General features: G+C 46.9%; 1 protein-coding gene across 1 annotated transcript in view; it reads right to left on the bottom strand.

Moving 5' to 3' along the window:
* Positions 1 to 762: 762 nt before the first annotated feature.
* Positions 763 to 26178, bottom strand: part of EDC4 (enhancer of mRNA decapping 4) — a 33043-nt gene continuing 7627 nt past the window's right edge. The window contains exons 6-29 of the mRNA XM_033069595.1: positions 25171 to 25318; positions 24595 to 24699; positions 24056 to 24165; positions 23438 to 23521; positions 22827 to 22922; positions 21733 to 21835; positions 21097 to 21277; positions 19827 to 19899; positions 19306 to 19397; positions 18445 to 18641; positions 17659 to 17747; positions 16790 to 16943; positions 15242 to 15705; positions 13553 to 13654; positions 12519 to 12671; positions 11169 to 11205; positions 10221 to 10401; positions 8219 to 8374; positions 7392 to 7507; positions 6562 to 6727; positions 5237 to 5423; positions 3842 to 4061; positions 2996 to 3159; positions 763 to 1769 (exon numbers count right to left, since the gene is read on the bottom strand). Of these exons, the coding sequence (XP_032925486.1) occupies positions 1577 to 1769; positions 2996 to 3159; positions 3842 to 4061; positions 5237 to 5423; positions 6562 to 6727; positions 7392 to 7507; positions 8219 to 8374; positions 10221 to 10401; positions 11169 to 11205; positions 12519 to 12671; positions 13553 to 13654; positions 15242 to 15705; positions 16790 to 16943; positions 17659 to 17747; positions 18445 to 18641; positions 19306 to 19397; positions 19827 to 19899; positions 21097 to 21277; positions 21733 to 21835; positions 22827 to 22922; positions 23438 to 23521; positions 24056 to 24165; positions 24595 to 24699; positions 25171 to 25318 (3571 nt within the window). The 3' untranslated portion in view covers positions 763 to 1576. The remainder of the gene's footprint in view (positions 1770 to 2995; positions 3160 to 3841; positions 4062 to 5236; positions 5424 to 6561; positions 6728 to 7391; positions 7508 to 8218; positions 8375 to 10220; positions 10402 to 11168; positions 11206 to 12518; positions 12672 to 13552; positions 13655 to 15241; positions 15706 to 16789; positions 16944 to 17658; positions 17748 to 18444; positions 18642 to 19305; positions 19398 to 19826; positions 19900 to 21096; positions 21278 to 21732; positions 21836 to 22826; positions 22923 to 23437; positions 23522 to 24055; positions 24166 to 24594; positions 24700 to 25170; positions 25319 to 26178) is intronic.

Raw genomic sequence — 26178 nt, forward strand, 5'->3', positions numbered from 1 at the left:
CGCCCGCCGCCGGCAGCCCCGGCCCCGCCGCCCGCCCCGGGACCGGCCCCCGGCACCGCCCCGGGACCGGCACCGCCCCGGGACCGGCACCGCCCCGGGACCGGCCCCCGGCACGCCCTAGCGAGGAGCCCCCGGGGTTTGCAGCTCACGGAATCACAGACTGGTTTGGGTTGGACGGGACTGGAAAAACCATCTCGTTCCAAGCCGGCAGGGACACCTTCCAGCCCTGTGCAACCTGGTCTTGTGAACGCTTCCAGGGATGGGGCATCCACAGCTTGTCCTCACAGGGAAGAAATGCTTCCCAATATCCACTCTGATCCTGCCCTCTGTCAGTGTGAAGCCATTCACCCTTGTCCTGTCACTCTCTGCCCTCATCTGAAGTCCCTCTCCAGCTCTTCTGGAGCTCCTTTATGTATTGGGAAGGGGATGTAAGGTCTTCCCAGAGCCTTCTCTTCTCCAGCAAGGAGGAGTAGCCAAAGACATTTTTGCTGCGAAAAGGGGAGTTAATGTCCCCTTCCCACAGCCAGCAGCCCACCAGCACCTCCTGCCTCTCCCAGGAAGCAGAGACCACTATGCTCTGCTGGACTCACACAGCAAAGTTTGAGCAGAGAATCAGGAAAAAATCTGGGAAGAGAGAGGACAATCCCAGCCCCTCACCTCAGGCTCCAGCCTGGCGATGGTTTGATATCCTCAAAGCCCCTCAGTCTTCACCCTCCATCACACAACAGAAGAAGCTCTCAACTTTTTTTTTCTCAAAAAGTTTTTTTATTGAATTGTTCTTAATGTTATTTCCAAAAAAACCCAAAAAACAAAAAAACGAACAACAAAACCCCCCAAAACTTCAAAATTTAGATAAAAAGAAAAACCTCGGTGTCAAATCAAAACTAATGTCTGAAACATGGACATGCTCTGAAGCACAACAGAACCGGTGGACCCCCGGGGCTCTTGCAGTTTGCTGCTGCCTCAGCACCCTGACACAGAGCCCCTGCCTGGGGCACTCCAGAGGTGTCACCCCTGCCCAAACCTGCCTTGCTGCCTCAGGACGGCCGGGCGCTCCACTGTGGATCTGGAATTAACGAACCTAACTAAATAATGAATTTTAACTAACCCCTCTCGCTCAGCTGGCCTCCTCCCTGTGCCTACAGCCTGCCAGGGAGGAGGAGTTGGAGCCCTTCACTAAGGTGTGGGTACAGGTTTCTGGTGGCAGCCCCTGCGCTCGGGCTCAGCGCACACCTCGCTGCTCCCCTGTGACGGCAGCAGATCCAGACTTTTAAAGGGGTAAGAAATCCATGGGCTTCTGCTGCATGAGACATGGACTGCCAGCCAGCCTTGGGGACGGATGGGCAGGTGAAGAAGAGATTTAACTCTCAAAAAAGAGGCTATTTAGGAAAAATAAGCCAAGTGAATGTTCAGTGACTATTTGGAACTATACACAGATGGCGTTCGCCTTAGAGACATCACACACGTGTTGATAGATTTTCTTGCAAGAGCTCTTAACACCAGCCAGACGTCGTTAGTAACTGTGGATCTGCTGGGTGGGCTTTGGTGGAGCAGCCCACCGGGCAGCCAGGTGCTCCTAGGTCATGCCAGGGGTGACCAGGCCCTGGAGCATGATCATGAGGCGACGCGCGGGTTTGCTCAGAGGGTTGTGGAGCTCCAGCTGGACGAACTGGAAGAGCTTTTGCCGCACCTGGTTCATGACTGACCCCATGTGGTCTCGGGTGATGGGGTCACTTTGGTCCAGGTGCATCACTGCATCCTCCAAGTAGCTGAAGGAGAGAGGGCAAGGTTAGGACCAAACCTAGAGAATTATCCCCATCTGAATCAGTTCATGTTTGTACTGAAGATGCACAGTTTTGTTCCCCACTCCACCCAAACTCTGCAGTATGTTCAGTTGTCACGAAATAAATGTTCCTGACTCACACAGAGTCCACCTATCCTTCTAAACCATGAGGGGTCAGCCTACAGCTCCCAGCCTGCCCACCTGGCTGCTGGAACCAAGGCAGAGGCAACAGCCAGTGAGAACTCCCCACACTGCTGGAGGTGACTGTCAGTAGATTTTTTCTTAAATACCTTTAAGCAGAATTAGTCACTCATTAGGCAGTAAAACCCCTCAGCAGTGAGACTCAGTTTGTGTAGGGTTATGATAAAATCCATCCAGGAAGGGGTGGGAGAAGACCAAAACTTTTACCAACAAGACACTGTGAAGTTCAGATGAGCCATCAGCTTTTAAACCACAGCCTGAGTAAGGCAATGTGGTCACTGCAGGTTTTTAAATTTTACAGCAGCAGCTTTAACCCCAATTACAGCCTGTAACTTGACTGTAACTTGGAGCTCTTTTCAGTTTTTCCAGCTTGCTTTATCCTTATTGAGTTAAAAACTCGATTTAAGTAATTTTTCCATACAAGCCATACTCAATTGTAAGAACCTTAACAATTTCACTTTTAAGGGCAGATAGCAGGGTTTTGACTCAGACACTAAAAATGTTCATGTCAAGTATCAGTACAGTCACTATTTTGTCACACAAGCTTTGCTTGGAACATCCACCAGAAATTATACCAGTAGCTCCTGCTGCAGCCTCCCACTGAGCCCGACAGTCACGACAAGAAACTGCTGACACAAAGTCCAGTGATGGGTTAAGAGCTGAGGACAGAGCAAACTTACCCTGGATATTACACTACCCAGGGAACATGGCACTATCCCTCCTTTTGCCTCCACAAGGAGATTCCTTGGGGAATGGGGATTGCTGCACAGGCTGCAAATATTTAAAGGCTGCAATTCCAGAGGTACCAGCACCTACTGCTGGGTACTCCTTCATCTACTACCTCAGGGCAGCAAAGCTTTCTGTGGCAATGCTGACGTATTTTCCAGAGTTACCACTGGCTGTAAACAGGCTACAAAACTCCAACTTTTGTTGGAGTTCCACCTTCCACTTCCAGGCAGTGAACTTAAAGCCAGGGCTAAGAACAGGACCCAATTCTCCGGTCATACTCACTTCAACTTCAGTTCTGTACGAGTGCCCAGATCTGAGGAGAGCTGCTGAATGAGGGAGAGCAGCACAGGCTGGGACAGAGGGCATGGATGCTGTCCAAATACTTGCTGAGTATCCACAGTCTCACAGACATACAGAACCAGGTTGAGATCAGCTGCTGTTAGAGCCTGCAAGGAAGACACAGCTAAAAATGCACAGGAACCAACAGGTAGGTGAGGGACACAGGACACAGTGACAAATCTGGGATGCTCAGTGGCTCAACAGCCTCCTCTGAGAGCAAATATCTGCACTTCTGCTGTACAAGTCAGCAGGGCCATCCTCAGGCTCTTGCTCTATGCTCTGAGGACACCTGTGTCTGTTCCAAGCTGAACAGAGCACAACCAGACAGAGGGGAGCAGGTTACTGTCAGCAGCATGGAGCAGGGCCAGCAGTGCTATCATTCCCACAAGAGTTTGTCTGCAGCAGCTCACATGGATCTGCCTGCATGTTCAAAGTCAGAGGCAAGGTCAGGCCCCAGCTGGTAGATCTGCCTGGAGAGGCTTATGAAGCTGTTACTCTTCAGAGATGAGCCATGTGTCAGCACTGATGGCAGAACACACTGGTTTTATTGGAGCACTGACACTGTCCTGACAGGACATGGGCAGGGAGGAAGGAACTTAACTGCTACCAAATCATGGGACCTGCTCCACCTGCATGAGAGCAACTGCACCCCTCAAGCACTCCACTGCCACAGTGGAGTTTCAGCCAGCTCCTGTGTAAGCTGCTGTGATTATGTGCCCACCCCAAGGAACCCTTTTTTCCTTTTCAGTCCCCAACAAGCAGTGGATGACTACCAGGAAAACTAGGTACCTGCTGGAAAGCTTGGTTGAGGTGTCCCTGCTGGAGCAGCTGAAGGATGTGAGTCTGCTGGGACTGGAAGTCCATGTGAGTAGAGGGGATGGGTGTCCCGGCTGCCGAGCGCATCGCCTGGACGATGCTCGAGGTGACAGCTGCTTGCTGCTCCTTCATAGCCAGGCTCACTTCTCCTTTAATGACTCTCTGCACCTGGGCCAAAATAGACTCCTGCATGCTGAAAAAAACAAAACAGAACCCATGGGTACCTCTGAGAATGAAGAGCCAAGGGATAACACTACACAAAGCTTATACCAGTGAGAAAGCACAGGCTGGTTTGCTTATTGTAGTGTGGCTCCCTAAGGGTTTATAAAACAGACCTGAGGCACAGGCAACTCTGTGGCCAGCACCACCATGGCCCAGGGTGCACTTGGAAGATGCTGGGACTTTCTTGCTGGTGCAAGAAAGTGACATTTCAGGGAACTAAGCCTTTCATTAAACAATGTTTTAAATCTTTAATGTCTCTGCCTCAGAAGCAAGGTAACTAAGCTGTGGGTTTATTCCCAAATGGGGCCAGCTTCCTACAGATCGGTCAGATGCAGTTCCTAGTGTGCAGATGACACCTTTAGAATGAGAACACACTTACACTGTGCCTGTGACTTCTCCACAGAAGAGGATTTCACAGTGCAGACTCTGCTGCTCTGTGTGACACCTTTTCCCTCAAGGACTGGATTCTCCCCTCTCACAAAGGGTACAAAGCATCAAACCTGCTCTGCCACAGGTAGAAAAGCAGGAATTCCCTGGGAACAAGCACAGCCCATGCAACAAAACCAGGATTTAGTCTGGTGGCCTTCCTGGCAACTCTGGCCTGCACTGAAGACCCTGGTGTGTTCTGATGTATGTTCCAGTGGCTTAAAATAGACAGGGCTGTTCTGCTCTGCAGGTGACCACTAGCCAGTCCCAATGCCTGGCAATCTGCCACTGCCTCATGGTGTGAATGTGCTGGAGGCACTGCTGGGATCCCATCCTGAACCAGGAGGGTAAAGCACAAACTGCTGCAGAGCAGTTGAGGGGAGAGAGAGTAACCTGTAGAAACTGTAGGCCTGAGGACACTGAGTGAAGAAAAGCCTTTCAAAGACTCCTCTGAAATGATCTTCAGGAAGTATTCAGATTTGAGTTTGCTTAGGGGTACCTTAGATCCTTCTGGTCTCCATTGTGCACATGGGGAAAAGCTGAGCTTCCCAATACAGCTGGGAAACCTTCTGTGACCAACAGTCAGCAGCCCAACTAGGGCCAACAAGCAGCCCTACAGCCCTCCTGGCTCACTTCCACAACTAAGCAGGGAGAGGTGCTGGATACACGCATGGAACATCTCAATGACATCTTTTTCCACAAGCCCAGCTGCCAACTTACTTGCCCACAATGATGTGCAGCTGCTGCTGCACCTCAGCATGGACACTGGCTGCGATGGTGGACGCCAGCTGCTCCGTGGTGCTCTGGAAGGTGCTGATGAGCTGCCGCAGCTGGTTCAGCAGCGGGTCCCGCACCTCCTGCTCTCGCACCTTCTTGTTCTTCAAGTGAGCCTCCAGCTGCTGGATATCTGCAACAAGCACAGAAGGAGATGTTTGTGCCATCTGTAGCTGTGGAGATGATCAGGGCAGAAATCCAGCTGCCAGGCTCTGTGTGTTCTCCAGCAGAAGCAATTGCTGAGCCCATGTATGAGCACGGGACAGAGGAGATGCACAAGCCTTGGTTTGGGTTGCACTATGTTAAACTAGAAACCCATCTTCCAGTCTCCCCATCACACAGGACCACACAACACAGCAACAAACCCACAATTCTCCTCCAATAGATTTCTACAGGCACTCCTTGTTCAGGGGACATAAAGACAGAAGTGAGGGTGTTTTATTTCATACATAGTGTGAATTGTGATCTGTGTTAGTTCAATGCTCATGAAGAGGGGGAACTTTTCTGAAAAAAAAGAAATCATGTCTCCAGAGATTTAAAATATCGTATGAACTGGCCTGATCAAAAGGGACAAGATTGTAAGCTCTCATATTTGTGGAAGACTTGTGCAGAAGAGAAAGGATGCAAAATAAACAGCAGCTGGAGACACCCTGCAGATCTATGGCCAACAGAAGTCACTGTCCTAGCACTGGCCCTATTCAGGCCCTCTAAGAAACCAGCTCTGCAGAGTAATACCTGTCCAGCCTCCCCAAAGGCCAAGGATCTGCATCCCAAACCTGAGAACAGGAATGACCTTCCACAGTGCATCACTGTATAGTTTTCCTTATTTAAGGTATACTCTATTTCAGCCTGTCTATGCCTACATTGTTCAGCTACATTTAACCTCTGGTCATCCCAGTAACTTCTCCAATCCATTAGCACTCTGAGAAGAGGGCCTAGCTGCAGGACTGTCACCCTGTCCATTCATCATGCTCCTGACACCAGGATGGGATAAACCTGCAGCTGGGCTTTCCTACTCCACAGATGAAGGCACAGATTCCCAGAACACAGCTGAGTGTTTCGCTATGTGGGCTACAAAGAGCAGAAGCAAATCCATACTCTTATAGCACCACTCACAAAAACCTCCCCACTTCTGCTTCCCAAGTATGAAACAGAACACATGGATGTGCTAAGAGCAGTGAAACTCTGAAAGGCAAAAACATAAAGCCAATGTGTTGCCAGCCACTAATGCAAACAGTGCAGAGGAGACTCAAAGAAGAAAACCTACTCACATTCCTGTGTGCCCTGCTTGAAGGTGTCATTGATTTGCTGGAACATGGACTGGCAGCTCTTCTCAAAGGCTGGCAGCACGACGCTCTGGAAGGCCTCCCTGTAGGCTGACTGGATGGGTCCCTGCAGAGTGTCAGCTGTGGCCCTCACAACACTGTCTGTAAGGTTCTTACAAGCAAACACAAAAGATTCCAGAAAATTAGCTACAGTCTGCTCCAGGACTAAGGGTGTGAGCAAACACCAGGTCCCTGCAGCACACCCACACCAGGTAAGGACAGCCCAGTGTCCAAGGGGGCTCCCTTGGCTCTTCCCACTGCACCTTGACTCCAGCAGGCAGAACCTCTGCTTGCTCAGGGGCTGCCCAAAACCAGCACCACTTCTCTGTATTCTGCTGTAGAGCAAGGAGAGGTGGCACAGTCAGGCACAGCTCCTTTCCCCTTCTCCTCCTTCCTTCCCCAGAAACATAATTCCCTGCCAAGGTAAGTAAGCAGCTTGTGCCCCCTAAATAATGTAGATATGGAGAACAGAATGGAGCCAGTCAAACGTTTACCACTTGATTGATCTTGCCCTAAAAGTCACTGCTGTGGTGAGAATTTCTATTCTAGTAGAAAATGAACAACTTGGTAAATGAAAAAAAGTGTTAATGAGGCAAAGAGGGCAGGGACCAAACAAAGAGCTTGTCCTCCTAATAAGACCATGAAAAAGCTTTGACTACTGGTAACTAAACTGACATTACCTAGAGACAGAGGTGAGGGGAAAAGGTGTAAGAAGTTGCTACCCAGGCAGGTGACAAGTCATTGTGCCCTGGAAAAGCTACTCCAGTACTCCTTACCTTTGATTTCACTAGCTTGGTAATATTCTCTTTCAGTGTCCCCTCAACAGCAGTGAGCTTGGCAGCAATAGTATTACTGAGCTGGCTGACAGTAGGGTCCATGCTCTTGGAAATGCCTAGAAATAACAAAAACAGGACAAAATTGCAGCTTTAAGCCTAAAGTCACACTTCAAAGCCCAGAAACGAAAATAGAATCAAATGATTCTTGGATATGACACAGCAAGAGATTACAAACTTTGCTTGGGGAACCAAGGTTGGATATTTGAAGAAAGTTTTTGCTAGGAAGGAGGTACAGCTCTGGAAGTCACCAGAAGTTATGGAACCTCCAGCCTTGAAGATTTTTAAGAGTTGGTGCTGGCCCTATCCAGAATAGCAGGTAGCCCTGCCCTGCCTTAGGCAGTTACTGGCTGCAGGCTTTCCCACCAGCAGTTTTTGGAACATTTCCTTACATGCATGGTGAAAAAGGACAAAGACAACTTCAAGCTTGCTGCAGCCAAGTCTGAGCATTTCCAAACTCATCAGCCTCTTTCACCTTCCTCCACTGAACAGACTCCAAAGGCTTCACAGATTACAATGGAAGGTCAGACCATACTCTCTGTGAAAGGCATTCCCTCTGGGAGCCACACACTGCTTCTAAACTCTACTGCTTCTTCACAGCCCCTCTTCTCAGATTAGTGGGGCCCACAGCAGATTGTTGTGCAGACAGACTGGTGTCCACACAACCTAAAATCTGCTTCATACAGTGCCAGCACTTCCCCAGTGTGCTTTTGATCCTGATGGAGCCACCTGCAGGGATCCACCTGCCAGACCCAGGCAGCCACACTCACACTGGGGCACTGTCTTCTTCATCTCCTCCCGAATGGTCCTCTCCAGTCTGTTACACACAGCTGTGGATAGGGACTGGGACAGCTGCTGGGACAGCTGCTCCTGGAGCTGCCCATTGCGCTGCTGCCCTTCCATCAGCACCCGGTCCAGCCTTCTCTCTAATGAGAATTTGTGTTAAGGAGCACAACAACAGATTTCCTGTCACCCACAACACTCCTGTGATCTTTGTGAGACCACAAAGATGGACAGTAGCCTCACCTCAAGAGGCTCAGTGAGAGCAAATGTGCAGCTCTAGTGAAAGGGTGGTTTCATAACATTACTGATGTGTTCCTGAAACAGGCTGCTCTTGAACGATTGATCAGGGTGAGAAAAGAGCTTTGAAAGGTAAGCTAGGAATGTCACACAGCTAAAGTAAGTTGGACAGTACTGGTTCCTACATACTGTGGTTAACCTGACTGCCCCATCAGCAGCTCAGCCCCAGCCAGCCACTCACTCACTCCTCTGCAGCAGGAGAGAACTGGCAGGGTGAAAGTGAGAAAGCTCATAGGTTGAAGTAAAGACAAGAGGTAAAGCAAAGCTGCCAACCAAACAAAATAAGCAATTAATTTACTACTTCCCACTGGTGAGCAGTTGTTCAGCCATTCCCAGGAAAGCAGGACTCCCTCACACCTAATGCTGGCTGGGGAAGACAAACACCATCAACCCAAGTGTCCCCTCTTCTTCCTCCTTTCCCCCAGCCTTTACTACTGAGCACAGCATCATGCAGTGTGGGGCATCCCTCTGGTCACTGGGCTCAGCTGTCCTGGCTCTGTCTCCTCCCAGCTTTTGACCACCTCCAGCCTGGTGGAGCAGTGTGAGAAACAGAGGTCTTGACTGGGCTTAGAAAAAGCAAAACCAGCGAAAACATCAGCACTGTTTTGGTCACAAATCTGAAACATAACACACATGAGCTGCTGTGATGAAAATTAACTCCATCTGAGCCAAAAGTAGGACAACAGAAACCATCAAGTCTAATAACCATAAACAGCAAGTTGGTAAAAATGTTTCTATAGGATGGCATTAGTGGATGTAAGTGATACAGTGCATGGGAGCAAATCCAAGCTTTAGGCTGCTCACAGCTCATGAATCAAATAACCTCTCTGAAGGAGCCAACACACAAACACATCTTAAACAAATAATGAAATGACAATTCAGTTGCTGACAAAATTCAGTCCATGCATAAAGTTGTGGAGAAAGGAAAAATTATTCTAGTATTACAGTATAGCTCTAGACACTGAAATTCAATAGAAAGGTATCTAAATTATCTGTGAATATCAGACTGATGGTCAAGAAAGGAAAATCCAAGACTAACTAATAGAGAAAGCTATTGTCATAGAAGTTAAGAGTGGTTTCAGACATGAGATAGGCTGGAGCTGTTTAGTTTGGGGAACATAACCAAATTCAGTGCAGCAAATGTACACAGGAACCAATGACTCATAATACAATACAAATATTTGGATACCAGGTTTGAAAGCACCAATAGAAAATACTTCTCAGACAACACATAAGGGACATGTAGACTACCATATGAATAAATGTGGACAAACAAGATAATTCTATATCCAGTTATGCAGTATGGCAGCCAGATGCTATTTCTGGTGCAAGTACTGACTTGCCTTAAAGAGGAAAGGAAGGAAGGAAAGGATCAGCCCATAATTACTCTTGTGCAACTGGCCACTGCCTGAGGTGGGATAATGTACCCAGTGCACCTCTGGTCTACACCAGCACTGCAGCACTTATGGTTTAATGGATAACTAAGATTTAGTGGCACAGAGAAAGTGTCAGTTCTCTTCTGTTCTATTTCTGAGTTTCTTGCCCTGAGAGGAACTGAAATAGCTATACTGCAGCCATGCAATTGTACTGCACCTACAGCCCTAAGCTACCAAGACCCCTGACCTTTCTGAGCCCTCCTCATCCTCTGGTCTGCCTTGCAGCCTTCCACCCAACACCTGCAAACAAGGATACGCTCCTGCTCCTGCTGGGAGTCGATCACCCTCTCCATGTGGCCCATGAGGGAGCTCTGGATGGCATCGAGGTGATCTGTGAGTCTCTGCAGCAGCTCCATCTGGTTCTGCCGCAGCTCGGACAGCTCCCGCTGCTGGCTCCTCAGGATGCACATCAGCTCATCCTGGAACTCTGCTGTCACCTACATTGGAGAGGACAAGCATTCATTTCTAACAGGACTGGAGGTCAGCTGAGCTTTCTGCTCAGTGTTGAGTCAAGCTCTGTGCCTGGAAGTGAAGTGTAACACACAACACAGCAAACAGGACCAGTTTAATGCCTGCTCCCAAGAACTTTTGTGCCAAGGAATGAACTGAAAAAGCAAGGTTCCTGCATAGAATTAATAAATGGTTGCTCAGAATATCAACTGTTTAGATTCAAGATGCTCTTCAAAGTAGGTATTATTCACTTTTGGTCAGGTATTGAGAGTGTTCATTGTAAAGAAGGACCACAAACACTCACAAAAGAGCTGTGCAATCAGTACAGTAAGGAAGCTTGTTTAGAGCACTTTTTCAGATTTTTCATTTATTTATGAAAACCAAACAACTGGACAAGCATAAATTTATGTATGTTGTCTCTTCACCTGCTCAAAATAGTTCAAGGAGTGTGAGGACCCACTCTCAAGGGTTAGGAACAAGGAAACACACACATCAAGGTCAGCCCCCTGTGACCCTTTCTTTGCTGGGAACAGCTTATCTTGCTGCAGGCAGAGGCAAGTATGAGAAGGAAATCATCAATCTGGAGAGCACAGAGTTCTTTCTCTGCTGCATGTCAGCACAGAGCAATTCCAAACCCAAGCCCATCTCAACCTGCTAGGGCATGACCCATGATACTTCAAGGAACTGTGATGAACTTTCTCTCAGGTCTTTCCTAGTAAGACATGAAGCATCATGAAGAGCAGCTCTGACTCACCTGGTTGTTAGATGTTCTTGGTGACTGGTTCATATCCCTGGAAACAAACAGAGAAAGAGTAGTAACCCAATTATGTCAATTAATTCCTCCTATTATCCAAGTCTTCTGCCAAAACAGATCACACATTTTCTGGTTGCTTTTGATTTCAACTCCAGCTCGTAACTCTATTTTGCCTTGTGTAACATGGAGAATGATGGGAAGGTGATGAAATCCCAGTCCTTACAGCACTGTGATACTATCATTTGCACTATTCACAGACCCTGAAATTCCTCACAGACTGGTCCCTTGGCAGGGAAGAGATCTGAAGCAAGTGTTAATGAGGACTGTTATAAAGTGCACTGTGCACTGATTCCTCAGTTTTGTCCAAATTCAAAGCCAGGGAAGACTTTGTCAAACACCTTTTGAAGGTCTCCCAATATTTTACCAAAATAAAAACAAGTATTCATTTGTTAAAATTTAGAATGAATGAACACAAATCATCTAGTGTGATTCCAGCTCTCAGGGTGAAGTGACACACTCCAGTTCATAAAGCAAAATAAAGAAAAACACTGAACTGATCCACTAATATTCACGTTCTCTTGAAATTCACAGATCTCTGAAGAAAAGTAAACATTTTTAGTTCTCAGACAAATCCCATCCAGCAACTTTAAAAGGACTGAGGCAGAAAAAGTGAAAGTCATTTTAGAGGCCAAGAGCTTCTGGGTGTCACTGTGCAGGACCACAGCCAGAATTAAATTACATAGCCCATCTTTGTTGTGATCTGCACAGCCAGAGATCCAAACCATGAAGCTATAGGAACACAACAAGAGAGGGAGCCCTGTGCAGAAGCTGTGCTGCTCTCCTCACACTGATGCAGACAGATTGGTCTAATGTGCCATGGGTAGATCTTCCCAGTCACCAATTTTCACTGGCAGGATATTGGTACAGGCATGTTTAGAAACACACAGAAGCAGCAAGCAGGTAACAAATGACAGATACTGCTGAACAAGGGCACTGTGCCACTGTTCAGAAGTCAATTAAAAATGGAGGCCATTGTGACACTCACAGCATCACAGCTCCAATAAAACCTTCACTGAAACCAGTGAAAGAGCCCAGTGTCCCCTCACAACATGCAATTTACCTCCCACATATTCTTCTCAAGCCCAGACTATATTTTGGATTTTGAATCCCAGCTGGAGATAGTGCAGAACTATTCCAACACCTGAGTGCCAGTCAGTGTCTGAGTAACCAGCAATGCTTTCTGTGGGATCCTGCCCTTTGCAAAGGGGGTGAGGGCTAGGAGACCCCAAGAGGTTGTGGCCCTGCCCAGGTGGTCCCAGTGCCTCCTGTGCCCTGGCAAGCCCAGCATACCCATCATCTTTCTTGACCTTCCTCTTTAGCTTTGGGGAAGCCCGAGGGGACGCCTTGACTTTCCAGTCCTTCACAGGCAGCCTCTGCGCAGATGCTTTGGCACCAAATCCACCTGATGTAGAAGCCAAGCTTGCAACTTCATCATCATGGTCACTGTGAAGGAACAGCAGGGGAGAGGACATCACTCACACCACTGGACTGTGACACTGTGGGGATGGATTCACTCATCTCTTCATCCACACATGGCCAGAGTCAGCTACACACAGCCCCACCTTAACCCCTCACAGTCACCTCTGCAGAGCTCAGAACAGGCTGCTCTGCTTTCATCCAGGTCTGCTCAGGCTGAGCTTGAGTGCTGTGCAGCCAGGCTTGGAGGGTCCCAAGGCAGCATGGCTGAATGATGCCTGTTTAGCTGCAAATACTGGCACCTGAACCCCAGGATGGCCCAGCAGGGAACTCAAGCACAGCACATCCTTACAGCTTCACAGACAGCAAGCACTGGACACAGAATGCTTTGCAAGAACAGAGGAGGATCAGGTGAACCTAAAACATCTCTGTGATCCTCAGTACCTTGGAGACTTTTACCTGCTGACCAGTTTCCAACACAGGCTGCATATTTCAGTCTGAATTTACCTGTGGATTGTGGACAACCCTCAGCTGTCAAACAGGGCTGAGCTTGTCAGGCACACAGAACGTGCCCACAGAACTTCAGGGGGACTCATAAGGGAGGAAAGATGTCAGAAGCAAGAAACTTACTCCTGAGGTACCCTTGCTATCTGATATAAGGCCCAATATTTGGAAACTGATCTCTTAATAAGTTTTTACTGGTAATTAAACCAAGCTTGGTCCAAGCTTTTTGGAGCAGCACAATGAAACCTTTCCCTACAGAGAAGAAACTGGAGAGTGCCCAGATGCCAATCTTGAGATGAGCTGACATCACAGAACATTGGGGAAGCTGGGCTGGGGACAGAGGCACGAATGCACCCTGAGCTGAGTCCATGCAGGACAAGAGAGGGGGCTGAGCACTCTGGTACCTTTGTTCTGCACTGGCATCCTGGCTGTCATGCTGCAGAAGGTGGTAGCTGTGTCGATGGTAGGAAGAACTCTTGTGCTTTTCTTCAACTTCATCCCTTGGACTAGAGAGGGGAAAAAAGAAAACACCATCACAAAAGTCTCTTTCAGCTCGGATATTCACTCTCTCCATGTCTCGTGAAAGATCCTGACAGAAGTCTGTAACAAAATTCAACCCCACACTGATCCCACAGATCCAGGAAGAGACAGGTGTTGTGTAGAGGCACTAAACACTTGAACTTGTCCATGTGCTTTTCTGGGGCCTCAAAAAGGAAGAAACACTTCAGCTATGCTTGAAGTATTAATCAAGAACTATCTCCCAACAGACATTGATACAAGAGAGGCAAGCCACAACTCAAGTATGGCAGTACACCATACTTCAATGAACAGCATAATCTTGGGTTTGTTTTTCCTCATTTAATACTGATCACTGGAGCAAAACTCATCAGTGCTTCTTAGCTCCTTAGAGTGTCTGAGGAAGTGTGTGAATTTGATGGGTCAGCTCTAACAGACAGAATTGTAACAGTGGATCTAGTCTGAGTATCATAATGATTTTGAAAGTAAACTGTATGTGCTTCCAGGCTGTCAATCAGGTGTGCCTGAATGCAGCTTTCAGGAAGGACTTTAAATATAGGTGAGCACTTGTGAAACCTCACAGTCAGAGACAGCTGATCTGGTGACCTAAAACATCCTGAAAAATTCAAAGACAGAGTGGGATCGAAGGGAGTTGCAAACTCCTACAGAAGTATTTTCTCAAGTTCAGATTATGAGTAAAATAAAAAATATTGTGTAGAAACACAGTCTTAATGTGTTCCCCAGAGCCATCAGGTGGGACTGTTCCCTGGAACAACATCCTCAGTTGTGGAGGCACAAGGCGAGGCCTTTCTTTGCAATTTTGATGGGGGAATAGTCCAGGATTACCTGAGGGACAACACTGACCCTTCTCAGCCTCCTAGTCCTGCTGAAAAGGAAAGTGTTTGCAGGTTCACATGGTGCATGTAGCCACAGCCTAAGTGGTCTCTGGAGATACCAGACGCATCTTGCTGTTCTCATCCCACTACAAGTCAAGGACACTAATTCTGTTCCAGCATAACAGATTGCTCCTTCTAAGCAGCCTAAGTGATGTTGCACCATCCTTCAGTTGTGCTCCACTGCCATTATTTTCTGACTGCTAAAGTACTTTATTTATTTATAACACTAGCTGCATAGAGCCAATCCTAGAAAAGAGACATACAATTAACCTATGAGAAAACCTGTCAGTCATGTTGCCAATTGATTCAACAAAAGCCTGCAGGAATGCATCACCTGGGCAGAACATAGCTTGTACTGATTTCATTTACAGAGCACACACAAAAACAATCCCAAGTTTCCATGTGAACATGAAGGCCAACAAAGCAGACTTTTCACCTTCATAACAGAGATCATTTGTGCTGCAAAGAGTATCAGAGAGCAAAACTGGTTAGAGGTGGACTAGGAAGTTCAGGACACAGCATACAGACCAAGCACACAGGAAGGCTGACTTGTCAGATCCTTTAAGGGAAAGAGGGATGGAGAACTGTTCTGGATTAATCACACCATAAAAGCTTTTCACCAAGTTGCCAAATTGGCAAGTGCAAACAACCTGCCCTGTACCAGACAAACCCAAGTGTTACCTGTCTGCCATGCTGTTCCTGGTTTCCCGGGTTATGTCAGGAGCTGCCGGCCATGGCTGACTCACAACACTGTCAGAAGATGCATTTTCCTGAGTTAAAGCAGTCTCCAGTAATGATGGAGCATTCAGTCTGTCCACCTCCACTGGAGGCATGTCCAAAGAGTGGTGGCTGTGCTCAGAGTTGTGGCGGTTCCTGGGAGACAGCAAGTGCAGGGCTGAGGCAGCTGAGGCCATGCTGTCTGCGTGGTGCCCGGGCTCCAGCACCTCCCCAGGGAGCCCGGCCGGAGCCACCGCAAAGCTGCGCTGCAGGGTCTCGGAAGCGATCTCCGGGATATCCTGGGACATGGCTGTGGAAGCAGAGGAAATCACATCCGGCGAGCGCTCGCGCGTGGGAGAAGCCTGGGGCACCACCAAGGGCTCCACTTCCTGCAGTTCCAGTGCTAGAGAGGAGTTTCCTGGTGCAACCTGAGAACAAAAATCAAACAAGAGTCTTTAGGATAATGTGGAGTCACTCCAAGAACCCCTGGAACTAACCCTGGAAACAGCCTGCTGTGTCCTTTCCTCGTGTGATCCCTGGCTCCCACTCCTTCATCAGACAGAAAATGGACATGTAATGAACTCTCAGCTGGGCTAACAACACACTTAAGCCAATGCTAGCTTGAACTCACTTTCAAAAGAAAACACAACACTAATTCTACCTCCCTGCTCTGCTCCAGACTCCCTCCTCTTTGAGGGAGAACATCAGTTTTAACACTGAACATCTCCTGGACTAAAAACTTCTTTCAATTTCAAGCTTTGGTCCTGATCTGTTTTACACAACACCTGGAAATTAAAATTTAGTGTCAGGAAATCATGATTCCAGATTCATCACACCAACAAGCAGGAATAAACCTTTCCAGGTAGCACTGTCTCAACACAAAGGTTGACTACATCCAGTCACTGGGATAGTGACAGCACAAGCTAGAGCTGTCTCTGGTTTTCAGAGACACACTGTTCTATACATGCACAAGCTCCATCAACATGCCTAAGTAAACTGGGCTGCACGTCTGTGCCAGCAGCTGTGTCTTCCAAAGGGCACACACTGTTCCTGTTAACATCCAAGTAAATGCAATTTCATAGAATCCTAGAAAGGTTTAGTTGGAAAGGACCTTAAATCTCATCTCATTCCAATTCCACTGCCATGAGCAGGGACATTTTCCACTAGATCAGGTTGCTCAAAGCCCCATCCAATCTGGCCTTGAACACTTCCAGGGATGGGGTAGCCACAGCTTCTCTGGGAGTCTCTGCCAGTGCCTTACTACTCCCCAAAAAAAAGAATTTCCTCCTAACATCTAACCTAAACCTCCCCTCTTCTAGTTTAAATCATTCTCCCATACCCTACCCCTTGTCTGCCCATGTAAAATATCACTTTTATTTCTTTTAAACACTGAAAGGCCACTCCACTCCTCCGAGCCTTTTGTTCTCCAGGCTGAACAATTTCAGCTTGTACAGGCCCACAGAGAGGTTCCTTGGCCCATCAGAAGGAAGGGAGCAGCATTTGGAGCCTTACTGGAACAGGTGCCTTTGGTGTTAGCTTGTCAGGGAGGCCTGGGATGAGAACAGAGTGACTCCTAGGACTGGTCTGGAGACTGCTGCTGCTGCTGCTCAGCGTGAGGCTGGTGTCCAGCTGCATCTTGGGACTCACAGTCAAGTCTTCTGATGCTCTGCAGAAACAGACACCAGCAAAGAAATGACTAATCTGCATCAAACACTCAAGTGAGGAGATGGGGTACAAAGGCCAGTGGAGGAGCCCTTGCCCCTCCTGGTATTCCCTATCAATGAGCATCTCCAAGTCCCCATACAGCTCACAGAGATACCAGGTGGAAACAACAAGAAAGGAAAAAAAATGGGGCATTGTAATCTTTTAGAATTCAAGGGGTCAGTGAGAGAAGGGACCAATTGTATCTCCAGTGCACACTGTAGAATACAGGGAGAAACAGGACATTATGAATAGGTCTCTCTCCTTTTCCCAACACCCAGAAGTGAAGTTCTCACCTGTTATTCAGCCCAACCCACTGTCACACTAAGATTTTCCTACCAGTCCTAACTCTCCCTGTCCTTGGTGGCTGCAGTGCTCTCTTACCTGTAAACAACAATGGCCCTGTGGGAAAAGCATGTAGAGCAACAGAACTGAGCTGCAATAACAGGATCCCTAAGAGGCACACATAAAACACCCCTGTTGGCCCCTAGATGACAACAGGCATGTTCCAAGCTGCATCAGGGATGCAAACAGCTGCCTATACAGGGATGCTGGGACTCAGGCCAGTTTCTAACTCTGGTTACAATCTCCTCTCCTACAAGACACACCACAGCTCTGCTATCCCAAAGGCCTGTGTCAGTTCAGCTGCAGATGTGTTATTTAATTCATGTGCTATTTACCTGGGCAGAGAGGCATCCGTGACAGAAGTGCTGCTCATGGCTGTGACTGCAGTCAGGGAACTGACACTGCTGCCTGGAGAGACAGCAATCTGCAAGGAAACACAGCAGTCAGGATGGCACAGAAGGCAACAACACAACTCAGGCTGAGAAAGAAACACTCTAGAGAGTCTTTGGTGAAGATGGAATAGAAAATACCCCCACAGGTTGGGTTGTTCCACTAAGGTGCTGCTCAAAGACAAGTCCCAAAACATCCTCATCATATGTCTGCTTTCACTGAGGAACTGCTGTCCCCAAAGTAACCTCACCAGGGCAGAGGGCTTATGGCAGAGACTGGGGTACTCCAGTGGGGTCTCACAAGTCTGAACAGTCCCACCTACCTACCTGGTCACTTCAGATCTGCATTCCCATCAGACAGGATGTATTCCCATCAGAGGTGGTGTTATTTTCTTCCATTCAGTTATATCATAACCCCAAACAACATGTGTAAACCAGTAAGAGCAGTCTCCCAGCTCAGACAGTTATTTAGCAAACCTGTGTTTCTACAAAGCACACCTACATCAGTGGTTCTGCAGTTAAACACAGCACCTACAATACAGGCTTAGGCCAGTTTAGCATTTTAGATGTGCCAAGAGGTCTCTGCTCAGTCTGGTTACATGCAGAGTTTCCTGTGTGCTCTGCATTCAGCTAGCAGAGCTAATCAGTCAGTACAGCTGGAAAGCATGTCCAAAAGTGCCAAAATCCACCCCCATCCCTTGCATCACCATAACAGTGCTGATCTCTGATTACCTGTTGAAGAGAAGTACTTGGTGTCATGAATGCATCTGGAGTCATCAGCTTGGGTTTGGCATCGTTGGAGAGAGAGAGGAAGTCTGCTGGCACGGGCAGATCAGCGATACGCCGCAGGTCTGGCTGGGAGCCGTGCACAGACTCCTTCTCAGATGCCAGCCCCTCCGTGCTCATATCAGCCATGTGGTCTGGAAAGGCTTCAAGGGAGAGATACAAATCAGTTTGGAACTTCCCTCCAAAACTAAAGCACTAATTCCATGAAATATGAACTTATTCCATTGCACGCCACGCTTGATTCCGAAAAGCAGCAAAAACCCTGCAACATTCCAGTCAAAGCTTAAAGCAAAGCAAATCCTGTGTTATGCTTTCTCTTTGTATGCCAGACTGGATTTTATCAGGCTTTGACAATAAAATGTCCAAGCTTCCTTTCTTCCCTAAAAGCAAGGCCAGTTGAACTGCCACATCCCAGAATGGTGAATGAGCTGGAAGAGCTCATCACACAGCCCAGTCCTCTCTACTCCCACAGCTCTGCTGTCACTCTGATCTCTTCCACCTGACAAGAGACAAACTTCAAGTTTCTTTCACAAGTGCCAATTCACCCAGGAAGGTGAACTCAAGCATGCACAAAGCATTAGCACTTCTGGTCTAACACATCCCAAACTCCATACTCACAACCAGGGTCTAACCAGCTTCCTGCTTCACTGCTACTCCCTATTCAGAACCCTTTGTGCAATGACACCACTGCAGTACAAAGAGACACCCAAAAAATAAAAAAAAAAAGAAAACCACCCTCCTGCTCTCTCCACCAATAACCTTTAATGGCTCAGCAACACTGAAGACCAATTTAACACACATGCTCACCAAACTCCTCATGAGAGCTATGGGAAGGCATGGAAGCACTTGTGTCAGGACTATGAAGAGGCTGGAATCTAATTTGCACATCCTGTAGGGCCCTAGAAAGAAACAAGCATCTCTGATCAGCTTAAGAACCACCAAGAGAAGACTTAAGGCACCACTAAGGCTCAGAAGATTTCTCTTCACTGAACTCATTCCCTTGGAAAATGCTTCAGTTGTTTTCTGCCTGTCACAGAATCAACAGAAGCTGATCCTCACTCAGCCATGTCACCCAGTTCTGCCACCCAGGGTATTTGAGATGTTTCCCAGCACCTGTGTGTGAGCACAATTCTTAAATCACTCATGGCCATGGAAATACAAGCTTGTCACACCATACAGGGCTACCTCCTAGAAAGACCATACACACCACAGCCAGGAATTTCTATGGGACCAAGTAGCTTTTGTTATGAGCAAAAGAATTTAAGTTAAATTTCTACAGGTCAGTGTAGGGTTGGGACAACCACAGACAGCTGCACACACATACTCACTTGGTGTGAACACAGAAGAGTTTTATCAGCACACCCGCTGCTGATTCAACAGCCCCAGAGCCCTGAGAACCTTCTGGAAGGGAGACAAAGGTAAAATATGAAGTTGCATGGAAACCACACACAAAGTACTACAAAAAATCACGGCAGGATGAACTGACAGCAAAGAACCAGCACAATACAGATTCTCTTTATCAATGATCTGGATGAGGGGATCAAGAGCACTCTCAGTTTGCAGGCAGCTCTACAGAATCACAGAATATCCTGAGCTGGAAGAGACCCATGAGGGTCACTGAGTCCAACCCCTGGCCCTGCACAGAACACCCCAAGAATCACAGCATGTGTCTGGAAGAATTGTCCAAATGCTTCTTGAACTCAGACAGGCTCAGTACTACAACCACTGCCCTAGGGCACCTGTTACTGTGCCCAACCACCCTCTGGATGAAAAACCTTTTCCTGATATCCAGCATAAACCTCCACTGACTCAGTGCCTGCCCCTCATGAGGATGCTGGAAGACTGCAATGATGTCTGCCCTCAGTCTTCTCTTCTCCAGGCTGAACAGACCAAGTGACCTCAGCCACTCTCCATGCAGCTTTTCCTTCAGCATCCTCATGGCCCTCCTCTGGACACTACCTTAGCTTAGCGTCTTTTTTATACTGTGGTGCCCAAAACTGCACATGGGACTCAAGGCCACAGCACTGCAGAGCAGAGTAAGACAATCCTCTCCCTTGATTGGCTGAGGATGCTGTGCACCATGTTAGGCAGGAGTGCTGATCTGCTGGAAGGGAGGAAGGGCCTACAGAGGGGTCTGGACAGGCTGGACTGATGGTCTGAGGCCAGTTGTGTGAGGTTCAACAAGGCCAAGTGCCAGGTCCTGTGCTTGGGTCACAACAACCCCTGCAGCACCATGAGCTGACAGAGTGGCTGCAAAGCTGCCCAGCGGGAAAGGCCTGTGGGTGCTGGTTGAGAGTAGCTTAAAATGAGCCAGGTGGCCAAGAAGGCCATTGGCATCCTGGCCTGTTTCAGCAACTGTGACCAGCAAGACCAGGGCATTGACCAGACCACATCTTGAATCCTGTGTTCAAACGCTTGACAACCCAGCTTAAGCCTGGTGAAAAAATTTTCCTAACACCCAATCTAAACCTCACTGGGCATAACCTGAGGCTGTTTCCTTTTGTCTTGTTATTTGGGAGAAGTGACCAGCCTTTCACAAGAAAGTCAGAACTAGCCAGGAAAGAAATCCTGATCACACAGCCAAATTTTGTCACCTACCTACACTCAAGCTGTCATTTTCCTCTTCTGCTGGGAGCACCTCGGTGTGCCTGAGCCGGCAGCGGCTCACGGCCTGGATGCCAAAGCTCAGCACTGGGTGGGTAAGGAGGAACTCTGAGATGGAGCTGAAGTAAGCTTTGCCCTCCTCTTGGTTCTGCATCAACTCCATTACATACAAGACCTGGAGGAATCAGAAATGGTAAATCAGAGCTTTCAGAGCAGACCACGCACATGTGTGAGGACTACAGAGCTGAGCATCCAAAACAGATTTTGAACAAGGGAAATAACATGAGGAATAAAACCTGGATCTTGGAATTTGAAATGGAACATTCAAGGGAAGCACAAGCACCACATTCTTAGGTAAGTCAATGTTGATCAAGAACTCAATCCTGCTGTGCCAGGGAGAATCTCCAAATGAGAGCTTTACAAAGGGTGAGAAATGATCCTTAAAGCTCCTCAGGATTACTCAGATGAATTGCTACCTTTTTTCATCCAACAGTGAAATTGCTGAGTTAACTTCTGCATTTTTATCTACTAACATGGAAATCCCAGACCTAAGGCAGCAGAGCCAGTCACACAAAGCCAAATCTGCTTCAGCCCCATTTCCCACAGGCAGCAATAAAATGAACTACTTACTTTTCTCTGCACATCACTCAGTATCAGATATTCAGCAGAAAGGTCCAGGCAGACTTTCAGGCTGGGAGGAATATTCATGGAGCTGAAGATGTCAGGAGAAAAGCTACATATACAAATAAGAGGGAGGGGGTGCAGACAAGCAAGGTAGATTAGCCCAACCAGCATGACCGTTATGAAACTGCACTAATTACCAAAATCCCACAGAACCTTGAGGAGTTTACAACCCTATTACAGTCCAACCACCCACTAGAACACAAACACCTTTGCTGAAATCAGTGCTGACATCAGCTAAGAAAGCAGCTGGGAGATGGCACAACAGGATCAAGTTATGGATTCTGAACACTGAAATGAAAGGTGACACTTTGTCATTACTAAACATGTCTCACATTCATAGGAGTACAAGAGTCAATGCTACAGATTTCAAACCAAAAAGCCACCAAATCAAAATAACCCTTCCACAAGTTTTGGACCTCCTGTAGTGTGAGGTGGAAAAAGCAGCACTCAGCTCTATGTTATATTATTCTCACTTAAAGAGGGAAAATCCAAAGCGGCCTTAAGCATGTGTGTGGTGAGAGAGGCCATGACCCAACATCAGAAAAACATAACCAGGGAACCTGAAGCTGAGTCAAGGGATGGATTAAAACACAATTTTGGCTCAACATTTAAGCCCTGGATAATTTCTTAAGCTCTATCAACACAGCAGTTTCTCATAATTTAAACAGAAAAAGCACTAATCGAAGATCCTAGATAGGTTATTCAAGGTGTGCAGTTTTGTTGTGCCACCTCCCCTCATGCTACAGCTATGTCTATGCTTTAGAGAACAAGGCAAAGACAACAGATCTTAGCAACAAAAATAATAAAAGTATGAAATTCCCTGGCCTTGCCAAAGGCAAGACCTGACAGTCTGCCACAGCTGAGAGCTTCCAATGACAGGCTGGAATAGCAAAGGAGTAGGCTCAAATTTGGACTGGAGTAGAATTCATTAGACATCAGGGATCACCTTTTCATACCCCTACATTCAGTAAACCCCTGGTGAATTCAGCAAATTCAGTAGCCCTCAATCCCACTCTGCAGGGGCATCCACCAACACATACCGAACAGTCTGCAAACAGGTCCAAGACACCGTGCACCACATCTTCAGCTCTCTGTTCTGATCAGCTCCTGTGATGAGAAACCTCCAGAAGGGAACTCTGTAAGCACAACAGATCCAAATTCTCTTCAAGAAGATCTGGTCCTTCCCAGAAAAGCTCCTCACAAGCTGCCCATGGCTGATTTATCCCAACCATGGCTTAAAATTCTCCTCTGAGACAGACTAGAAACCACTACACCTCTCAGAAATCCTAAGGACACAACTGATGAAGAAACAATATCAATAAAGTTATAATTTCAGCAGGGTCAGTTGAAATTTGGAGGACTAACAGGCCGTTTAAGACTGACCATACCATAAACCTGAGAGGACTTCTCAATTTAGAATTCTCATTATTTCATGGAATTGGTACTATGATTAAGGCCACCTTAGGTTATGCTTCAGAATCTTATTTATTTCTCCATCACCAGAAAACTGACCACCAAGATGACAGGACTTGTTCCTGCTACAAAGCTACATTTTTCAAGTATGATTCAGTTACAAGGAACTTTCAGGGCAAGGCAGAGTTAGAAAACAATACTGAACTTTAATACTTCAAGCACAGGATTGGGGACTTACTCTGGGTCTTGCTTTTTATGGTTGTCACAAAAGAGCAGGCAGGAAAGAGGTCTACCATCATGGGGTTTCCACTCATGAAGACACCTGGGAATAAATCAGAGAAAACATCCAAGTGTGAAGGGAGTGGTAAATGAAGAGAATGTTGACACTGAACACACAACTCCCTGTCCAGAAGCCACAAAGCATTACTGACTTGTAGCCCTTTACAAGTCTTATATAAAATAAGGAGACCACACAAACAAATATTGTTATTAATAAATAAATAAAATCCCATGCTGCCATCTGGTCTGGTGTCTTAACAAAAATACAATGCAAAAGTCAGCATTGAGAAGAACAGCTCAGAGCAGCTTCCTGCATTTACAGGGACAGTGCAAAAGAGTTTGACTACAGCTTGTGCCAAGCACAGAATTCCTGTTTCCAGACACAGCTCTCTGCTTTTGCCATAAGCCTATGATATTCAGTGATGCAATTTTTTAGCAACAAATTACAAACATTTATGCTGTATCTTTATAATATCCTCAGAATGACCATCACAGATGATTCTGTATCAAGGAAATTCTCCCACAGAAAACGCTGCTCTCTGTTCCAATATCCTTAATTTTCCCATTCTCCAGTTACCTTGGTTCATCCTGTCCCTCAATATAGATCTGCCAGAATTTTACAAAACCATCATGGCTTGCTGTGGCCAACACAGTTCCATCTGGAGAAAGTGCTCCCTCGCTCAGGCACTACACAGAGGGGGAAAAGAGACACAGAAAAGTAATTTTACAGCTTCTTATTTTACAAGGAGAAAAAGCTCTATCTTCAAGGAAGAATTTGACTAACTATCTGATAGTAGAGAAGGCCAAAGTGATTTCTAACAGAAACTGGTAGCTTCTAACATTTAGCCTTTTAACCCTTCACAGAACAATTGACAGGCACCCTCTTTCTTGGTAATAATAAACAATCACCTTTTCCAGACAGCAAATTCAAGTTCAATGGATTTTGTTGCCACTGCTCTTACTGTTATTCATGTTACGAATAGCACTCATTTTGGTTTGGGATCTTCTGGCTTTTCACAATCTTAATTGCCTCACAGTTGTTTTTTTTGTTACAGTCAACTGTCAGCTCCTGAGACACTATAATGCAAAGAAAACAAAAAAACTCCAGGTTTGTACCGTGCTGTGGCCCTTCACCACAATGAAACCTTCTTTGATATCAGGCACTTCCACTGGCCATGAGCTGTTGTTGGTTCGGATGATGTCCAAATCCCACACCTCTGCCTGGAAAACAAACATGTATGCACACAAGTTTACTTTTATAACCACTGCTTTGATCCAGAGAACTTCTTAGATCCTTATCTTATTGCCTGATACACCAGCCCAATGGCAAGTGTGTGACATAAACCTTCCCATTTCCACCCAATCTGGCCATTAGATGCTTTCCTGGCATTGTACATAACTCAGGGAACTGCTCTTGGTATTTGTGGCTGCTGCCCATCAAGCCTCTCCCTTAGGTACTGGCTCAGCCTCAAGGGAAGTGATGTCTCTGTTTCAAGTGGTCTTTGGTATTTGATGGTGAGCAGAAGTGAGGCCCAGAGAATGATCTCTCCTCAGACGAGAGGAATCCAACATCTTACAGGAGAATCCCCAGCGCGGCCTTTACAACTCCACTGTAAACTCAGCTCTTTCCCCCATTAAATTCTCTCCTTCCAATGATAAATCAGGGTAACATTTCCAAAGCAGTTTCCTTACCCTGTCCTCATGCAGCAATGCCAGTGTCTGACTGCCCTCCTCCCCGCTCTCCTCGTTATCATCCGGGATGAAGGGGCACCAGATGATTCTCCGGAAGGTGTTCAGCGGGGTATTGTCAGGTCGCTTGATGTTAACCAAGATCTCCTCTCTGATCACCAGGGTTAAGCAATGTAACATTCTGGCTCTGCCCAGCAAAAACCTGTTCAGCCCTGGTCTGTTGTTTTAATACTGTTAAACCTCAGGGTTTTTTGGGTCATTGATTCAAAAAGCAAGCAGGTAAAGGGATTCTGCTGAAAAAGCAGCCAAGCTAGAGTTTCCTCACTGACAAAACAGCTTCAGCTTACAAAAGTTCATAGGTTCTCATAATTTTCTCTTGCAGGCTGCAGTAACAGGATAAGCACAACAGGAGCACACAGCCACATCTGAATGTGCAATCCATATGACAGCTAATGATTAAATGGTTTGTTAGCATTGCAACACTACCAGAGAAAGACACAAGAGCTACCACATTGCCCCCAGTTGAGTGCTCGAGTGCACCACTACAAACCAGGCTTCAACAACTGCCACCACCTCTGCTCCAGTTGCTTTTGAAATGATGGTACACAATTAAAATTAAAAAGCTACACTCTGAGGTGACATACCTCACATGTTTCCCAGAAGCACTGAGCAATCACTCCTAGCAATTAAAAGGAAAATATTTAGGGTAATGAACACTGAAAATAAATTTCAGGGCCACCAAAAGGATGAAAGGTTTGGAAGGAAGATAGTGAGTGGACTGGAAATATTACATCCTCTTCCCCAGAGAAGTAACTGAGGAAAAGAGCTAGAATCAGACAAGACAAACCTTTGTCACATACTTGCAGTGACACTATCCATGCCCAAGGTCAGCTGGTACAGGCTGACACTTCTCACTGCCTACTTTGCCTGGACCAGGAGTACAGAGATGCTCCTAGAATTTCAAGCAATGCAATATCAAGCAATGATTGTGCTGAATGCAAGTAAAAGTTG

The sequence above is a fragment of the Catharus ustulatus genome, chromosome 11, assembly GCF_009819885.2.
Source record: "Catharus ustulatus isolate bCatUst1 chromosome 11, bCatUst1.pri.v2, whole genome shotgun sequence".
Lineage (NCBI taxonomy): Eukaryota > Metazoa > Chordata > Aves > Passeriformes > Turdidae > Catharus > Catharus ustulatus.